We start from the raw sequence: 16,288 nt of genomic DNA on the forward strand, positions 1-16,288 counted from the left end.
TGTCTAGTTCCTGGGGCTAACACGACATGAACGTCAATGACACTTTTGCGTGAAGTCTTCCCGACAATCTCTCCCCTGTGAGGGGCAATCTTTAGTGGCCAGCGCACTCCAAAGATTTAGCCCTCCGTCCTCTGACTTTTTGTTACGGGGATACCTCAAGTCCTTGGTGTACACCGATTGTCCATGAACCCTGGGTAAACTTGGAACAATATTCAGGCTACTACTGCCAACTTACAAAGATACATGTTGGACAAAGTGGACTGAAACTTCTGATTTTCACTCTCCACACACAATGAACAGTACACAGACCACCTTCAAAAATCATTTTCAAAATCTAATGAAATAAAACTTTAGATTTAATCCTATCTTAATTGTGAGGAGGCCTCCTTTGGGAATGTATCACAACTGTTTCACACTAAACAAAAATTGGATTTTTTTTTAAAGCAATATGTCTGAGTTATTGTGGCAGAACTGCATGAACATTTAACATCTGATTCATCAAGAACTTCTACTTTATTACATAGTACCAAATGAACTGGAGATCATCAGCAAATTAATTTATACATATTTATTTTATCAAAATGTACATAAAACATAACCGCGGTTGAGCCAGGTCATTTTCTCACAACTTTTACTGATTTTAGTATTTTGGAAGCTCATTGTTTCTCTTCATCATTAGGTACTTCGCATATGGCGGTGAAATAGGTTCCTGAACTGGTGGGAGAGGTACATGCTTTCCTTCTGCATCCAACTGTAACAAATTCATGAGAATAAGTAGATTTCAGATGCTGGGTGGGTAATTTAAACAGAGAGAGATGTTATTAAGGAGAAAATAATGCAGGAGACATGTTTCTAATAATTATAAAGTAAAAGTTCACAGAACACGCTGGTTGGTGACATTTTAACAGAAAATTCAAAATGTGGAATAATATTGTAATCTCACAAATGAACAAGTTATTTTTATAATCTCTTGTGATACATAAGAAGCGTTTACAGCACTACTGTTTTTTAAAATAAAATTCGTGCATTAAGTACTATTACATAAGTTGAAATATATAAATATTTTATTGTCTGATGATACTCTGAAATATGTGTCAGTCCTTCCAGACATGAACTGTTACACACATAGCTACTTCAATATATTGAAACATCTGCATGTTCAAACTGTACAGATGAGCAATTGCAACATTCCTTTCTTAAATATTTACTTTTCTTCACACTAAGTGGATAAAATTTACATCTGAGGACTGATTAAAACTACACAAATAGCAGATCAAGTTGTCAGTGTATGTTGCTGTTGTTGTCTTCAGTCCTGAGACTGGTTTGATGCAGCTCTCCATGCTACTCTATCCTGTGCAAGCTTCTTCATCTCCCAGTACCTACTGCAACCTACATCCTTCAGAATCTGCTTAGTGTACTCATCTCTTGGTCTCCCTCTACGATTTTTACCCTCCACGCTGCCCTCCAATGCTAAATTTGTGATCCCTTGATGCCTCAAAACATGTCCTACCAACCGATCCCTTCTTCTAGTCAAGTTGTGCCACAAACTTCTCTTCTCCCCAATCCTATTCAATACCTCCTCATTAGTTATGTGATCTATCCACCTTCTCTTCAGCATTCTTCTGTAGCACCATATTTCGAAAGCTTCTATTCTCTTCTTGTCCAAACTAGTTATCATCCATGTTTCACTTCCATACATGGCTACACTCCAAACAAATACTTTCAGAAACGACTTCCTGATATATAAATCTATATTCGATGTTAACAAATTTCTCTTCTTCAGAAACACTTTCCTTGCCATTGCCAGTCTACATTTGATATCCTCTCTACTTCGACCATCATCAGTTATTTTGCTCCCCAAATAGCAAAACTCCTTTACTACTTTAAGTGTCTCATATCCTAATCTAATTCCCTCAGCATCACCCGATTTAATTTGACTACATTCTATTATCCTCGTTTTGCTTTTGTTGATGTTCATCTTATATCCTCCTTTCAAGACACTGTCCATTCCGTTCAACTGCTCTTCCAAGTCCTTTGCCATCTCTGACAGAATTACAATGTCATCGGCGAACCTCAAAGTTTTTATTTCTTCTCCCTGGATTTTAATAGCAACTCCAAATTTGTCTTTTGTTTCCTTTATTGCTTGCTCAATATACAGATTGAATAACATCGGGGAGAGGCTACAACCCTGTCTCACTCCCTTCCCAACCACTGCTTCCCTTTCATGGCCCTTGACTCTTATGACTGCCATCTGGTTTCTGTACAAATTGTAAATAGCCTTTCGCTCCCTGTATTTTACCCTCGCCACCTTTAGAATTTGAAAGAGAGTATTCCAGTCAACATTGTCAAAAGCTTTCTCTAAGTCTACAAATGCTAGAAATGTAGGTTTGCCCTTTCTTAATCTTTCTTCTAAAATAAGTCATAAGGTCAGTATTGCCTCACGTGTTCCAACATTTCTACAGAATCCAAACTGATCCTGCCCAAGGTCCGCATCTACCAGTTTTTCCATTTGTCTGTAAAGAATTCGCGTTAATATTTTGCAGCTGTGACTTATTAAACTGATAGTTAGGTAATTTTCACATCTGTCAGCACCTGCTTTCTTTAGGAATGGAATTATTATATTCTTCTTGAAGTCTGTGGGTATTTCGCCTGTCTCGTACATCTTGCTCACCAGCTGGTAGAGTTTTGTTATGACTGGCTCTCCCAAGGCCGTCAGTAGTTCTAATGGAATGTTGTCTACTCCGGGGGCCTTGTTTCGACTCAGGTCTTTCAGTGCTCTGTCAAACTCTTCACGCAATATCTTATCTCCCATTTCGTCTTCATCTACATCCTCTTCCATTTCCATAATATTGTCCTCAAGTATATCGCCCTGGTATAAAACTTCTATATACTCCTTCCACCTTTCTGCCTTCCCTTCTTTGCTTAGAATTGGGTTTCCATCTGAGCTCTTGATATTCATACACGTGGTTCTCTTCTCTCCAAAGGTCTCTTTAATTTTCCTGTAGGCAGTATCTATCTTACCCCTAGTGAGATAAGCTTCTACATCCTTACATTTGTCCTCTAGCCATCCCTGCTTCGCCATTTTGCACTTCCTGTCGATCTCATTTTTGAAACTTTGTATTCCTTTTTGCCTGCTTCATTTACTGCATTTTTATATTTTCTCCTTCCATCAATTAAATTCAATATTTCTTCTTTTACCCAAGGATTTCTAGCAGCCCTCGTCTTTTTACCTACTTTATCCTCTGCTGCCTTCACTACTTCATCCCTCAGAGCTACCCATTCTTCTTCTACTGTGTTTCTTTCCCCCATTCCTGTCAATTGTTCCCTTATGCTCTCCTTGTCAGTGAATACGATATTGTAGTTGATCCAAGATCTATTCCATCACAGACTATACCTGGTAACATTGAATAGTTGAATCTGATATATGGCATTCTCTTTCATTTTCACAGTGCCCCTGAACTTTCTTTTTTAATGGATAGCAGGGTCATAATTTTTACTGTGTGCATCATATCTTTTGATATTATTATGTAATTTGCAACAGAAGATAATTTAAAATCCGGAGCATCTCAACAGTCCATGCTGTATAGTAATCAGACTCCCCCTCCCCTCTAGTCTTAATAGATGTCATAGTTACTACTAATCAAAACTGAAGGCAAAATAATAAAAGAATCACTCCTTCATTCTTGAAAAAACTGTTATATCACATTCTGATTAAAAATATCTACATTTACACTCTGCAACCACCATGAAGTGCACTGGAGAGGATAAATCCTGTTGTACCAGTTATTAGGGTTTCTTCCTGTTCCATTCATGTATGGAGCATGGGAAGAATGATTGTTTGAATGTATCTGTGTGTGAAGTAATTAATCCAAACTTACCCTCATGATACATGTGCGAACAATATGTAAAGGGTTGTAGTATATTTCTAGTATCATCTTTAAAAACTGGTTTTTGTGACTTTGTTAACAGACTTTGTTGGGATAGTTTATGTCTATTTTCTAGAGACTTTCTGTCCACTTTTGTCAGTATCTCTGGCACACTCTCCCATGGATCAAACAAACCTATAACCATTCACACTACCCTTCTCTGTATAGTATATGTTCAATATCCCCTCTTGGTCCCACACACTTAAGCAATATTCTAGAACTGGTCGCACGAGTGGTTTGTAACCAACCCCCTTTATAGACTGATTGCACTACCCCAGTATTCTACCATTCTGCCAATAAACTGAAATCAACCACCTGCTTTACCCACAACTGAGCCTATGTAGTCATTCCATTTCATATTCCTATAAACTGCTACATCCAGGTATTTGTATGAGTTGGCCGATTCCAGCAGTGGCTCACTGATGTTTTTTTTAGTCATAGGATACTGCATTTTTGTTTTGTTTTATGAATTGCATCATTTTAGATTTCTGAACATTTAAAGCAAGTTGCTGATCTCTGCACCGCTTTGAAATCTTATCAAGATTTGACTGAACATATATGCAGTTTCTTTCAGGTACTTCGTTATATATAACTGCCAAAAAAGTCAGAAGTTACTATCAATACTGTCTGGAAGGTCATTAACATACAACATAAACAGCAAGCATGCCAAAACACTTCCCTGGGGCACACCAGAATGCTACTTCTGCATCTGACAATGACTCTCCATACAACATAATGTGTTGTGTCCTCCCTACCAAAATGTCCTCAATCCAGTCACAAATTTCACTTCATAACCAATATGATCATACTTTTGACAGTAAATGTAGGTGCAGTACTGAATCAAATGCTTTTTGCAAATCAAGAAATACTGCTTCTACCTGACTGCCTTAATCCACAGCTTTCAGTATGTCATGTGAGAAAAGTGGGAGCTGGGTTTCGCAGGATCGATGTTTTTGGAATCAATGCTTGTTGGCATTGAGAGATCATTCTGTCTAAAACACCTCCTTATGTTTGAGCTCAGTATATGTTCTAAGATTCAACAACAAATTGATGTTAAGGATACTGGTCGGTACTTTGTGGATTGCTTATGCTACCCACCTTGTAGATTGGTGTGACCTACGCTTTTTTTTCCCAAGAACTGGGCAGAACGTTTTGTTCAAGGGATCTATGATAGATTTTCTCAGTACATTGACACCAATACTTATTTCAGTCATCTTTTCAGTCGTATGAGGATTAAATTGGGGCAGTTCTCTGCTTTGCTACTCTCAATTTTAGTTCCTGTCACATTTTTTAGGAACTAAACATTAATTTTGGTGTCACTAACAGCCTTTATTTATGATGAGAATTTCTTTGGGTTTTGTGAAATATCATTTGACAATATTCTGCTATGGTTGAAGGCTTCATGCATTGTTCTCTTGACAGCCAAACGTTTTCCATTCAGTCTCTAGCTATATCTGTATGCTTTGTTTTACACCTATTATGCATTAATTTCTGTTTCTTTAGAAGTTTCTTTACAGTGACTATATATCATGGAGGTTCACTCCCATTATGAACTGCGCTACTGGGTATATATCTAACCAGTGCATGATCAACTATCCTTTTAAACTTGATCCATGGTTTCTCTAAATGCTCCTGCCCTCTGTGAAAGCTTCAAGTTCCTAATTGTGATATAAAGTACTTTGGTAACCATTGTTGCTACAACAGCATCATGGTCACTGATACAATATTCGATGCAGACATCCTTAAAGACATCAGGTCTATTTGTTGCCATTAGATCCAATATATTTTCGTCATGCCTGGTTACTAACTATCTGTTCTAGGTAGTTTTCAGAGAAGGCATTTAGTAATGTTTCACAGGATGTCTTATCACACCCACCACTAATAAAACTGTAATTTACCCAATTGATTGTTGGATGATTAAAGTCACCACCGATGATTACAGTACAACTAGGAAACATACATACAAGCAAACTGAGATTTTCTCTGAAGTTTCTGGTTACATCAGGAGATGAGTCTGTGGGTGATAGAATGATCCAGTTATCATTTTATGAACACCCCTGATACTCGGCCTTCCACAAACAGTCTCATGTGCAGCTTCAGTTTCTATCTTGGCGAATTTGAGTTTCTTGTCAACTGTGACAAATACACCACCTCCATTTCCCATTTGCATATCCTCTCGATATACACTCCAATTTTCCCCCAAAATCTCACTGCTATCAATTTCAGGTTTTGGCTGGGTTTCTGTATCTAGTATTATGTGAGCTTCACTGCTTTTCAGAAATGCCTCAAACTGTGGCATTTTGTTGAAAATGCTTTGGCAGCTTACCATTAGGATTTTAATACTCTCGCATATGGGAGGAATTTCTTTCGCTCTTACACTGATCTTCTGGGTTTCCTATGGCTATCATTGTCTGGATTGAATGGAGAGTCACCTAATCTAAAAAAAATCTTTTGTGAACACTGCACACTGTCAGCTATCTGAGTAGCAGCTTCTTATGTGCAGTGTACACCTGACACATTTAGGAGGACCCTATGACACAAGTTCAGTAAGGCTCAGCCTAGCTCATCACAGAACGTTTGAAGTCTCTGGTTCAGTCCTTCTACTCAATTCAGAACCAAAATGCCACAATCAGTTTTGATGGCAAAGCTGCAAATTGTGAGCCTCGTTGAAACTTTGTGATTCATTCATTTTCAAAGATACATATTTTCCAAAGTATTACAGATACAAACATGACTGATGCATTAATAGAACCATAAACTCACCCATCAGCTGACATTACAAGTGCAGTGCTTTGACAAAATGGTGTCAAAGCAAGAAAAGAGTTTTTGTCCATGAGATGTTTACCTGTTACAATAACGTGGTATGTATTCAGAAGGAATTATGGAAAAAAGACATGTAAATGAAGCATTGCGCTTTGGTGCAGACAGTTTAGGGGCTCTGGATGTCTCTGTAAACAGAAAAGTACTGGTTGTCCAAGTGTGCCAGATGCAACTGTGGAGAGGATGAGGGAAAGTTTTGCACATAGCCCAAAAAAATTGACAGTCCTTGCAAGCCATGAATTTTGAATACTACAGCAAACTGTGCAGTAGATTTTATGATGGCAATTATGTTTTAAACTGTATTGTGTGCAGCCAGTGCAATAATTAGAAACCAGAAGACAATGGCTGGAGCCTTCAGTTTTGTGTCGCAAAACACCTGAGAATGAACATTTAGCTGCTAAGCCGACACTCGTTGACAAAGCAACTTTTCTTATCTGGAAAGGTTAATCGGCATACTGGGGATGTGGGGCTCTGAAAATCCTCATGCAAAGTTACAGACAAGGCTGTATGGACCATTTTTCTTCTGTGAGTAGACTGTGAGAGGTATCTTGATACATTGCAGTTGTGGTTGTCACCACAACTGATTGCTGATTCGTCGCTATTTAAGCAATGAACTTCTGCATCACTAGATTGGGTATAATGGTGAAGATAATGTGGTTCTGTTACTTTGCAGGCCTCCTCTCCCCCTCCAGAAGTGGCCTGACCTACATCTCGTGACTTTTTCCTTTGGGGATAGATTAAGGATGGTGTTTAAGAACCCCCATTGGCAAGAACTCTGGATCAGCTCAGAGACTGCATCGATGCTGCTTTGATGTCCATCAACAGGAGTTTGCTGCATAAAATAGGGAACAAACTGGATTATGAGTTGGACATGTGTCGTGTGACCAGAGTGCATTCACACATCATTTGCAGAGTGCAAAATGCAAACTTTATGAGTTTATGGTTCTCTTCATTCATCGATCATATATAATACTTTAGTAGCCTAGTACTCTGCAAGCTTCCCAACAGTGTATGGTGCATTGAGTACCACTATCATTTCCTCTCCTCTCTTTATTCAATTCCTGGTGCAGGGAAGGAACAGCTGTTGGTGGCCCTCCATAAGAGCTAAAAGTTTAATGTCAAGGACATTTGCAAGATTTTTGGGAGGAAGCAACATGTTACAAGACTGTAATTAGAATGAGTTCTTGTACTTTTAAGAGGGGTTTGCTTTCTTGGTTGACATCGCCTCTCAATGGGATTGGATGACTATTTCAGTAACAAAACATACTGCTCTTCTATATTTGCTCTATTAATCCTATATGGTAAGAGTCCTAGACCAATTGATAATACTCAAAACTCCATTGAATGAGAATTATCTTCACTACCTCCTTTGTGGGCAGATTACATTTCCTTAAGATTTTTCCAGTTAATCTGACTCATATCTGCCTTTTCTATAATTAATTTTATGATGTATGACTATTTCACTTGAAATCACTTTGGATCCATACTTTTAGGTATTATATGTTTGTGACTGTTCAATGATCTGTTGTTTATAATGAAGTCAAACTATAACGCATATTTCTACTCATTTAATTGCAATGCATTACATTCATTTATATTGAGGGTCAAATGGGAGTCCATAAACCAAGTACTAATTTTCCGCAGGTTTTCCTTTCCTGCATTTTGCTAAATTTCTCACTGTGTATTGGTAAACACATACATTGGTGAAATATCAGGCTCTTGTTCACTGTCAATTTCTTTTTCTTTTCTTTTCTTTCTTTTTTTTTTTTTTCTTCGTACCTTGTGGACAGAAACCAAACACAAGTAGTTGTTACTTTCACAGAACTTGAACTGCTTAGAATGCTTGTCTTCTTTGAATTTATGAATGACTTTTATTGTCTCAGTAAATTAAGCGATGGAATGAAAATTTCCTAAAGAACATAACTGATTAGCCATGCCAGCTCCCTGCAGACAATGTTTTCAAACCTCCTCTCAAGTATTTGGTAGTAACTGCTGTTTTGCCTGTGTATGTTGGCAGATTTGACTATGACAGCTTTTGTAGTTCTGAATTTTGCACCTGAAGTGTATTTGTTCCATAAATATTAAACAAGTATTTCTATACAAGACTTCTTCACATGCTGCGTAAGGGTTGTAACATTCCAACCTTATGGTTACCACCCCTGCATTATGTAATACTAGATTCATTACAGGTGGTACAGACATGCCGTTGTGTGAATTACTTTTGAACACATTATCCAAAAACCGTCTTGAGCAGCTAAATCGACAGCCAATGCATAATGGAAATATTTTAGATCTGGTAGCCACAAACAGACCATACCTCATCGACGGTGTCAGTATTGAGCCAGGGATTAGTGATCATGATGTTGTCATCATGACTATGCTTACGAAAGTTAAAAAGTCGGTCAAGAAGTCTAGGAGAGTATTCTTACTAGAAAGAGCAGATAAGCAGTTGTTAGCATCCCACTTAGTAAATGAATCGACTTCATTTTCCTTCCGGTACGATGGATGTGGAAGAATTATGGGCAAATTTTAAACACATTGTAAATCACGCATTGGACAAGTATGTGCCAAAAAAGTGGGTTACGGACGGAAAAGACCCACTGTGGTTTAACAGCGCAATTCGGAGAATGCTCAGGAAGCAAAGGTAGTTGCACTCGTGGTACAAGAAAGACCAGAAGAATGAGGACAGGGAAAAGTTAGTAGAGATTTGTGCTGCTGTAAAAAGAGTGATGCACGAAGCATTCAACCACTACCACCGTCATACCTTAGCAAAAAATCTTGCTGAAAACCCAAGGAAATTCTGGTCTTACGTAAAATCGGTGAGCGGGTCGAAGGCTTCCATCCAGTCACTCACTGATCAGTCTGGCCTGGCAATGGAAGACAGCAAAATGAAAGCTGAAATTTTAAATTTGGCATTTGAGAAATCTTTCACGCTGGAGGATCGTACAAACATACCGCCGTTTGAGTCTCGTACAGATTCCTGTATGGAGGACATAGTGATAGACATCCCTGGGGTTGTGAAGCAGCTGACTGGGTTGAAAATAAATAAATTGCCAGGTCCTGATGGGATTCCAATTCAGTTTTACAGAGAGTACTCTACTGCATTGGCTCCTTACTTAGCTTGCATTTATCACGAATCTCTTGTCCAACATAAAGTCCCAAGCGACTGGAAAAAAGCGCACGTGATGCCTGTATATAAGAAGGGTAGAAGGACGGATCCCCAAAATTACAGACCAATATCCTTAACATCAGTTTGTTGCAGGATTCTCGAACATACTTTCAGTTCGAATATAATGAATTTCCTTGAGACAGAGAAGTTGCTGTCCATGCATCAACATGGCTTTAGAAAGCATCGCTCCTGCGACATGCAACTTGCCCTTTTTTCACATGATATCTTGCAAACTATGGATGGAGGGTATCAGACGGATGCCATCTTCCTTGACTTCCGGAAAGCGTTTGACTCGGTGCCCCACTGCAGACTCCTAACTAAGGTACGAGCATATGGGATTGGTTTCCAAGTATGTGAGTGGCTCGAAGACTTCTTAAGTAATAGAACCTAGTACGTTGTCCTTGATGGTGAGTGTTCATCGGAGGTGAGGGTAACATCTGGAGTGCCCCAGGGAAGTGTGGTAGGTCCACTGTTGTTTCCTATCTACATAAATGATCTTTTGGATAGGGTGGATAGCAATGTGCGGCTGTTTGCTGATGATGCTGTGGTGTATGGGAAGGTGTCGTCGTTGAGTGACTGTAGGAGGATACAAGATGACTTGGACAGGATTTGTGATTGGTGTAAAGAATGGCAGCTAACTCTAAATATAGATAAATGTAAATTAATCCAGATGAATAGGAAAAAGAATCATGTAATGTCTGAACTCTCCATTAGTAGTGTAGCGCTTGACACAGTCATGTCAATTAAATATTTGGGCGTAACATTGCAGAGCGATATGAAGTGGGACAAGCATGTAATGGCAGTTGTGGGGAAGGCAGATAGTCGTCTTCGGTTCATTGGTAGAATTTTGGGAAGATGTGGTTCATCTGTAAAGGAGACCGCTTATAAAACACTAATACGACCTAGTCTTGAGTACTGCTCGAGCGTTTGGGATCCCTATCAGGTCGGATTGAGGGAGGACATAGAAGCAATTCATAGGTGGGCTGCTAGATTTGTTACTGGTAGGTTTGATCATCATGCGAGTGTTACGGAAATGCTTCAGGAACTCGGGTGGGAGTCTTTAGAGGAAAGGAGGCATTCTTTTCGTGAATCGCTACTGAGGAAATTTAGAGAACCAGCATTTGAGGCTGACTGCAGTACAGTTTTACTGCCACCAACTTACATTTCGCAGAAAGACCTCAAAGATAAGATAAGATAAGAGAGATTAGGGCTCGTACAGAGGCATATAGGCAGTCATTTTTCCCTCATTCTGTTTGGGAGTGGAACAGGAGAGAAGATGCTAGTTGTGGTACGAGGTACCCTCTGCCACGCACTGTATGGTGGATTGCGGAGTATGTATGTACATGTAGATGTAGATCAATGCTCTTATATCTCCAGCTGTAATTAAATTCAATTACTTTTCGATAATATGAAAAAGGATTTTAAAAGAATAACAGCAATACCAAACAACAGTAATAACAATACCCTTTGTACCATAAGCAATCAAAATCAGATTCATGAGATTAATATATGGAAAATGTTTAGATAAAAGAATAATATACTTTGTTCTCATTCAGGAAATTAATATATGGAAAATGTTTAGATAAAAGAATAATATATTTTGTTCTCATCATCTGTAAATGGTAGGAATTAAATCTCAGGCCTAATTAACAAAATATAGATAATTGATCATTTAGCATTGTTAGAATGCTTATTTCTACAATTTCAATATTAATGTGATTTTTATGTGTTTCAAAAATGTCTTAAACTTGTTCTTGGGGAATATCAGAAAGTGTTTGATAATGTTGTTAAATTATTTCATATTATAAATTACGTTTTGTATTATTATGACCAGTAGTACATTGTAGGAAGAGTATAAATACTCACCCTTGAGTATTGTTAGGGCAGATTAGTGTTGGACCCACTAGAGAACAGATCTGTGCGTACAGTTGAGACAAGTTCTTGAGCATGATTCAGGTTTGGGTTTACAATAGAGCAATTCGTGTGTTGGACATTGTCTAAAACAGCATATTAGTACAGTGCAGTGACAGATTATTTCGGAGTGTTAAACAGTTGGATTTAATATCGCAAAAGGCAGAATGATATGTGGCTTTATATTTGTACTTTGTTGAGTATTAGTGTTGAACAATGCAATGGGCTTCACACATGCATTTCTACCAAATTACTGCATCTGGACTATTAATATCACCGGTGTAGTATGTGCTACCATCGGTTAGCTGTAGTAGTAACAGTGAGAGGCTTATTACACCAAAGATTGATCACAAGCTCATAAGATACAGGTTTTGAAAGGAATAAATTACGTACTTACTTTACTTCAGTTGTGGCCTACATCATTGTAGTGAAATCCATTATGGTATCCTGTATTTATTAAACAAGCATATTTTAGCTCATGTATGCAGTCACTGAATAACACTGAAGGCATTCTATTCACAGGTATTTAAACCATTTTTAACTGCTCACTAACCAGTGGGACATTACAGGGTGTATAAGTCAGTTTGATAAATTGTTGAATGAATGAATGACCCATATGCTTCTTTTGTTTCTGCATGTATGGTATCTCTTTGAAGATATGCGACATCCCTTGGCATGCTCATTATGTGCAAAAATAAGTAACTAAACCACAAACAGTTGCACCCTCCTAATATTTAGTCACTAAAATGCTCCTAGTCCATGAGCATTATTTGTCTGCCAGGTAGATACAGGGTTACATATCACTCTACCTGTATGATATGTAACACCACATACACTGAGGTGACAAAAGTCATGGGATACCTCACAGTATTGTGTTGGACCTCCTTTTGCTGGTGTATTGCAGCAGCTCAACAAGGCATGTACTCAATAAATCATTAGAAGTCCCCCCCGCAGAAATACTGAACAGTGCTGCCTCTGTAGCCATCCATAATTGTAAAAGTGTTGCCAATGCAGGATTTCGTGCATGAACTGACCTCACAATTCTGTCTCATAAATGATTGGTGGGATTCATTTGGGGGTGGTCTGGACGGCCAAATTGTTCGCTCAAATTGTCCAGAATGTTCTACAGACAAACTTGAACAATGGTGGCCCTGTGACGTGGCGTATTGTAATACAAAAAATTCAATCATTTTTTGTAACATGCAGTCCTTGAATGGCTGCAAATGGTCTCCAAGTAGACAAACATAACCATTTCTAGTCAATGATCTGCTCAGTTGGACCAAAGGACCCAGTCCATTCCATTTAAACACATTCCACACCTTTATGGAGCTCCCAACAGCTTGTGCAGTGCCTTGTTTGTCAATCTGGTTCCATGGTTTCATGAGGTCTGCACCACAGTCAAACCCTACCATCAGCTCATACCAACTGAAATCGGGACTCGTCTAACTGGGCCACGGTTTTCCAGTTGTCAGATTTGGTCACGAGCCCAGGAGAAGTGCTGCAGGCTATCCTGTACTGCTAGCAAAAGCACTTGCATTGGTCATCTTCCGCCATAGCCCATTAATGTAAATTTCACCTCACTGTCCTAATGAATATGTTTTCTGTATGCCCCACATGGATTTCTGCAGTTATTTCAAGCAGGTTGCATCCCTGATAGCACTGATAACTCTCCAAATACGCTGTTGCTCTTTGTTTTTAAGTGAATGCCGTTGGCCACTGCATAGTCACAGTGTGGGATAATGCCTGAAATATGATGTTCTTGGCATACTCTTGATACTGTGAATCTCAGAATGTTGAATTCGCTAATGAGTTCTGAAACAGAATATCCCTTGTGTCTTGCTACAGCTACCATTCTGGGTTCAAAGTCAGTTAATCCCCATTGTGAAGCCACAATCACTTTACAAAGCTTTTCACATGAATCAACTGAGTACAAATGTCAGCTCTGCCAATGCACTACTCTTCAGTACCATATGTACATGATACTGCTGCCATCTGTATATGAGCATATTGCTATCCCATGACTTTTGTCTCCTCAGCATAACATGTAATCAAGTCCAGCAGTACATGTATTTTTCTGCCAGTAAAATTTACAATTTGTTTAACCCTTATTCTTTTTTAACTGTAACTAATTTTTAAAATATATCTAAAAACAAAGATGATGTAACTTACCAAACGAAAGCGTTGGTATGTTCATAGACCCACAAATAAACACAAACACACAGACAAAGTTCAAGCTTTCGCAACCCATGGTTGCTTCATCAGGAAAGAGGGAAGCAGAGGGAAAGATGAAAGGCTGTGGGTTTTAAGGGAGAGTGTAAGGAGTCATTCCAATCCCGGGAGCGGAAAGACTTACCTTAGGGGGAAAAAAGGACAGGTATACACTCGCGCACACACACACACGCACACACACACACACACACACACACACACACACATATCCATCCGTATGTGTGTGTGTGTGCGCGATAGATTCCCAACATTTAATACAGTTTAGGATTATTAAATCGAGAAACACATAATCCATAATCATATTAACAATATGAAAAGATCTACTTTGCATATCCTGATGAAGTATTAAAAGTATTTAGTAGACAACTATTACTCCTGTGGGATACGATGAATGTTCTGTTTCTCCTGCAAGATATAGTTCTTGGGACATGACATGTTTTCAGCCTCATGGAAGCAGTAACAAAAAATAGTATTTTTTAGGATCTTGCCTCCTCTTGCATAAATTTCTGCGGATGCCCGTGGATCTCTGTAAGAATATCAGCACCATCTACATCTACATCTACACAGATACCCTGTCCCACTCGCAGACACTGTCTATACAGGGTGATTTTTTCCACCATGTACAAACTCTATGGATTGATCAATGAGAGAATACGGAACAAAAAAGGTCTAATGACTTACATCCAGAAACGCATGGTTTCCAAGCTAGAAACCATTTATTCAATCATACATTGTTACAGAGACTGGGGTCTAATATGTGCTACACCATGCAGGCACAATTACATTATGTGTTAAAACTGGTTTCTATGTGCGTCACCACATATGTGTACATGCTGTAGCATGTTCTGTCTCTCACATTCACATTGAAAGGGTGCATTCGAACTGCATCAAAGGCAGTCTGAATATGCTGCTCCAGTTTCTCCACATCTGAAATTGGCTTTGCGTACACAATACTACTGAGATGGTCTCACAACCAGAGATCACATAGATTGAGACCTGGTGACCAAGCAGGTCATCCAACTGGACCCTCTCGTCCAGGAAGACATGACTGAAGTGCGTCCGGATGTTAACTGTGAAGTGGGCTGGAGCACCATCATGTAGCAGCCAGATAACCCTTCAAGTCATCAATGGTGCTTTTTCCAGCAGGAGAGGCAAAGCCACCCACAAGAAAGGCCGATAGGTCCAGTTTGTTAGGCGACGTGGAAGGAAGACTGGTCCCAAAATATGGTTGTTAATTATCTTGGCCCACAAATTCCAGCTGCACTGATGCAGATGATTTGCTGTCACCATACCATAGGGGTTCTGCATACTGTCCCACAGATGACTGTTATGAAAGCTGAGGATAACACTCCACATAAAGGTGGCATCATCTGTAAATAGGATGGATGACACAAAGCACAGAATTGTGCTTGCCTGGTGAAGAAACCAGTGACAAAACTGCTTCCAATATGCAAAATCTGTCGCTAGTAAGTCCTGCACACACTGTGAGTGACATGGGTAATAACAATTACGGAGAATGTTTCATGTGGTCATCTGGCGTATCATGTACCAGCGGGCCAACTGCCTGGTACTGACACGGTAGTCGCCTACCACAGTGTTAATCACATTTTCCTCCAAGTCTGGTATCCGAACATTTTGGGTATGTCCTTCATGAATTCCTGCTTCCTGAGCCCTGTCTCAGGCAAACGGCAAACACTAAAAGCTGTGGTTGTTGTTGGCAGGGCTAGGTCTCCTGACATAACCTTGCTGCCTGCTACCCATTGACATTTGCCTTTCTGTAAGTAAACTCAATGTCGGGAAGTTCTTGATTCAAATACGAAACTATTGGTTCAACGCTGTATAGCATCTACTGCAAGGTGAGTCAGTAAGAGAAGTAAATCAGACACAACATTACCAATTACTATAGCAGGAGAGGGTGCTAGGGCACGACATAAGAGGAACAATATGACCCTTTAGGAGAAAACCATGCATATTGTAATTGCGACTGATTTGTACAGCACATATTAGACCACAGTCCCTGCAACAAAGTATGACTGAATAAATGGTTCCTACCACGAAAACCATGCATTTCTGGACATGTGTTCATTAGACATTTTTTGTTACATACCCTCTCATTGGTCAATTCCTAGGGTTTGCAGATGGTGGAAAAGATCACCCTAGAGTTTGCATCCCCCCATGAACCATGGACCTTGCCGTTGGTGGGGAGGCTTGCGTGCCTCAGCGATACAGATGG

General features: G+C 39.3%; 1 protein-coding gene across 3 annotated transcripts in view; it reads right to left on the reverse strand.

The window, feature by feature from the left end:
* Nucleotides 1-553: 553 nt before the first annotated feature.
* LOC126341927 (putative tRNA (cytidine(32)/guanosine(34)-2'-O)-methyltransferase) overlaps nucleotides 554-16,288 on the reverse strand; it is a 72,094-nt gene continuing 56,359 nt past the window's right edge. For all 3 annotated transcript variants that reach the window (XM_050001813.1, XM_050001812.1, XM_050001814.1), the window contains exon 7: nucleotides 554-751. In XM_050001813.1, the coding sequence (XP_049857770.1) occupies nucleotides 641-751 (111 nt within the window). In that variant the 3' untranslated portion in view covers nucleotides 554-640. The remainder of the gene's footprint in view (nucleotides 752-16,288) is intronic.

Source organism: Schistocerca gregaria, chromosome 1 (genome assembly GCF_023897955.1).
Source record: "Schistocerca gregaria isolate iqSchGreg1 chromosome 1, iqSchGreg1.2, whole genome shotgun sequence".
Classification (NCBI taxonomy): Eukaryota; Metazoa; Arthropoda; class Insecta; order Orthoptera; family Acrididae; genus Schistocerca; species Schistocerca gregaria.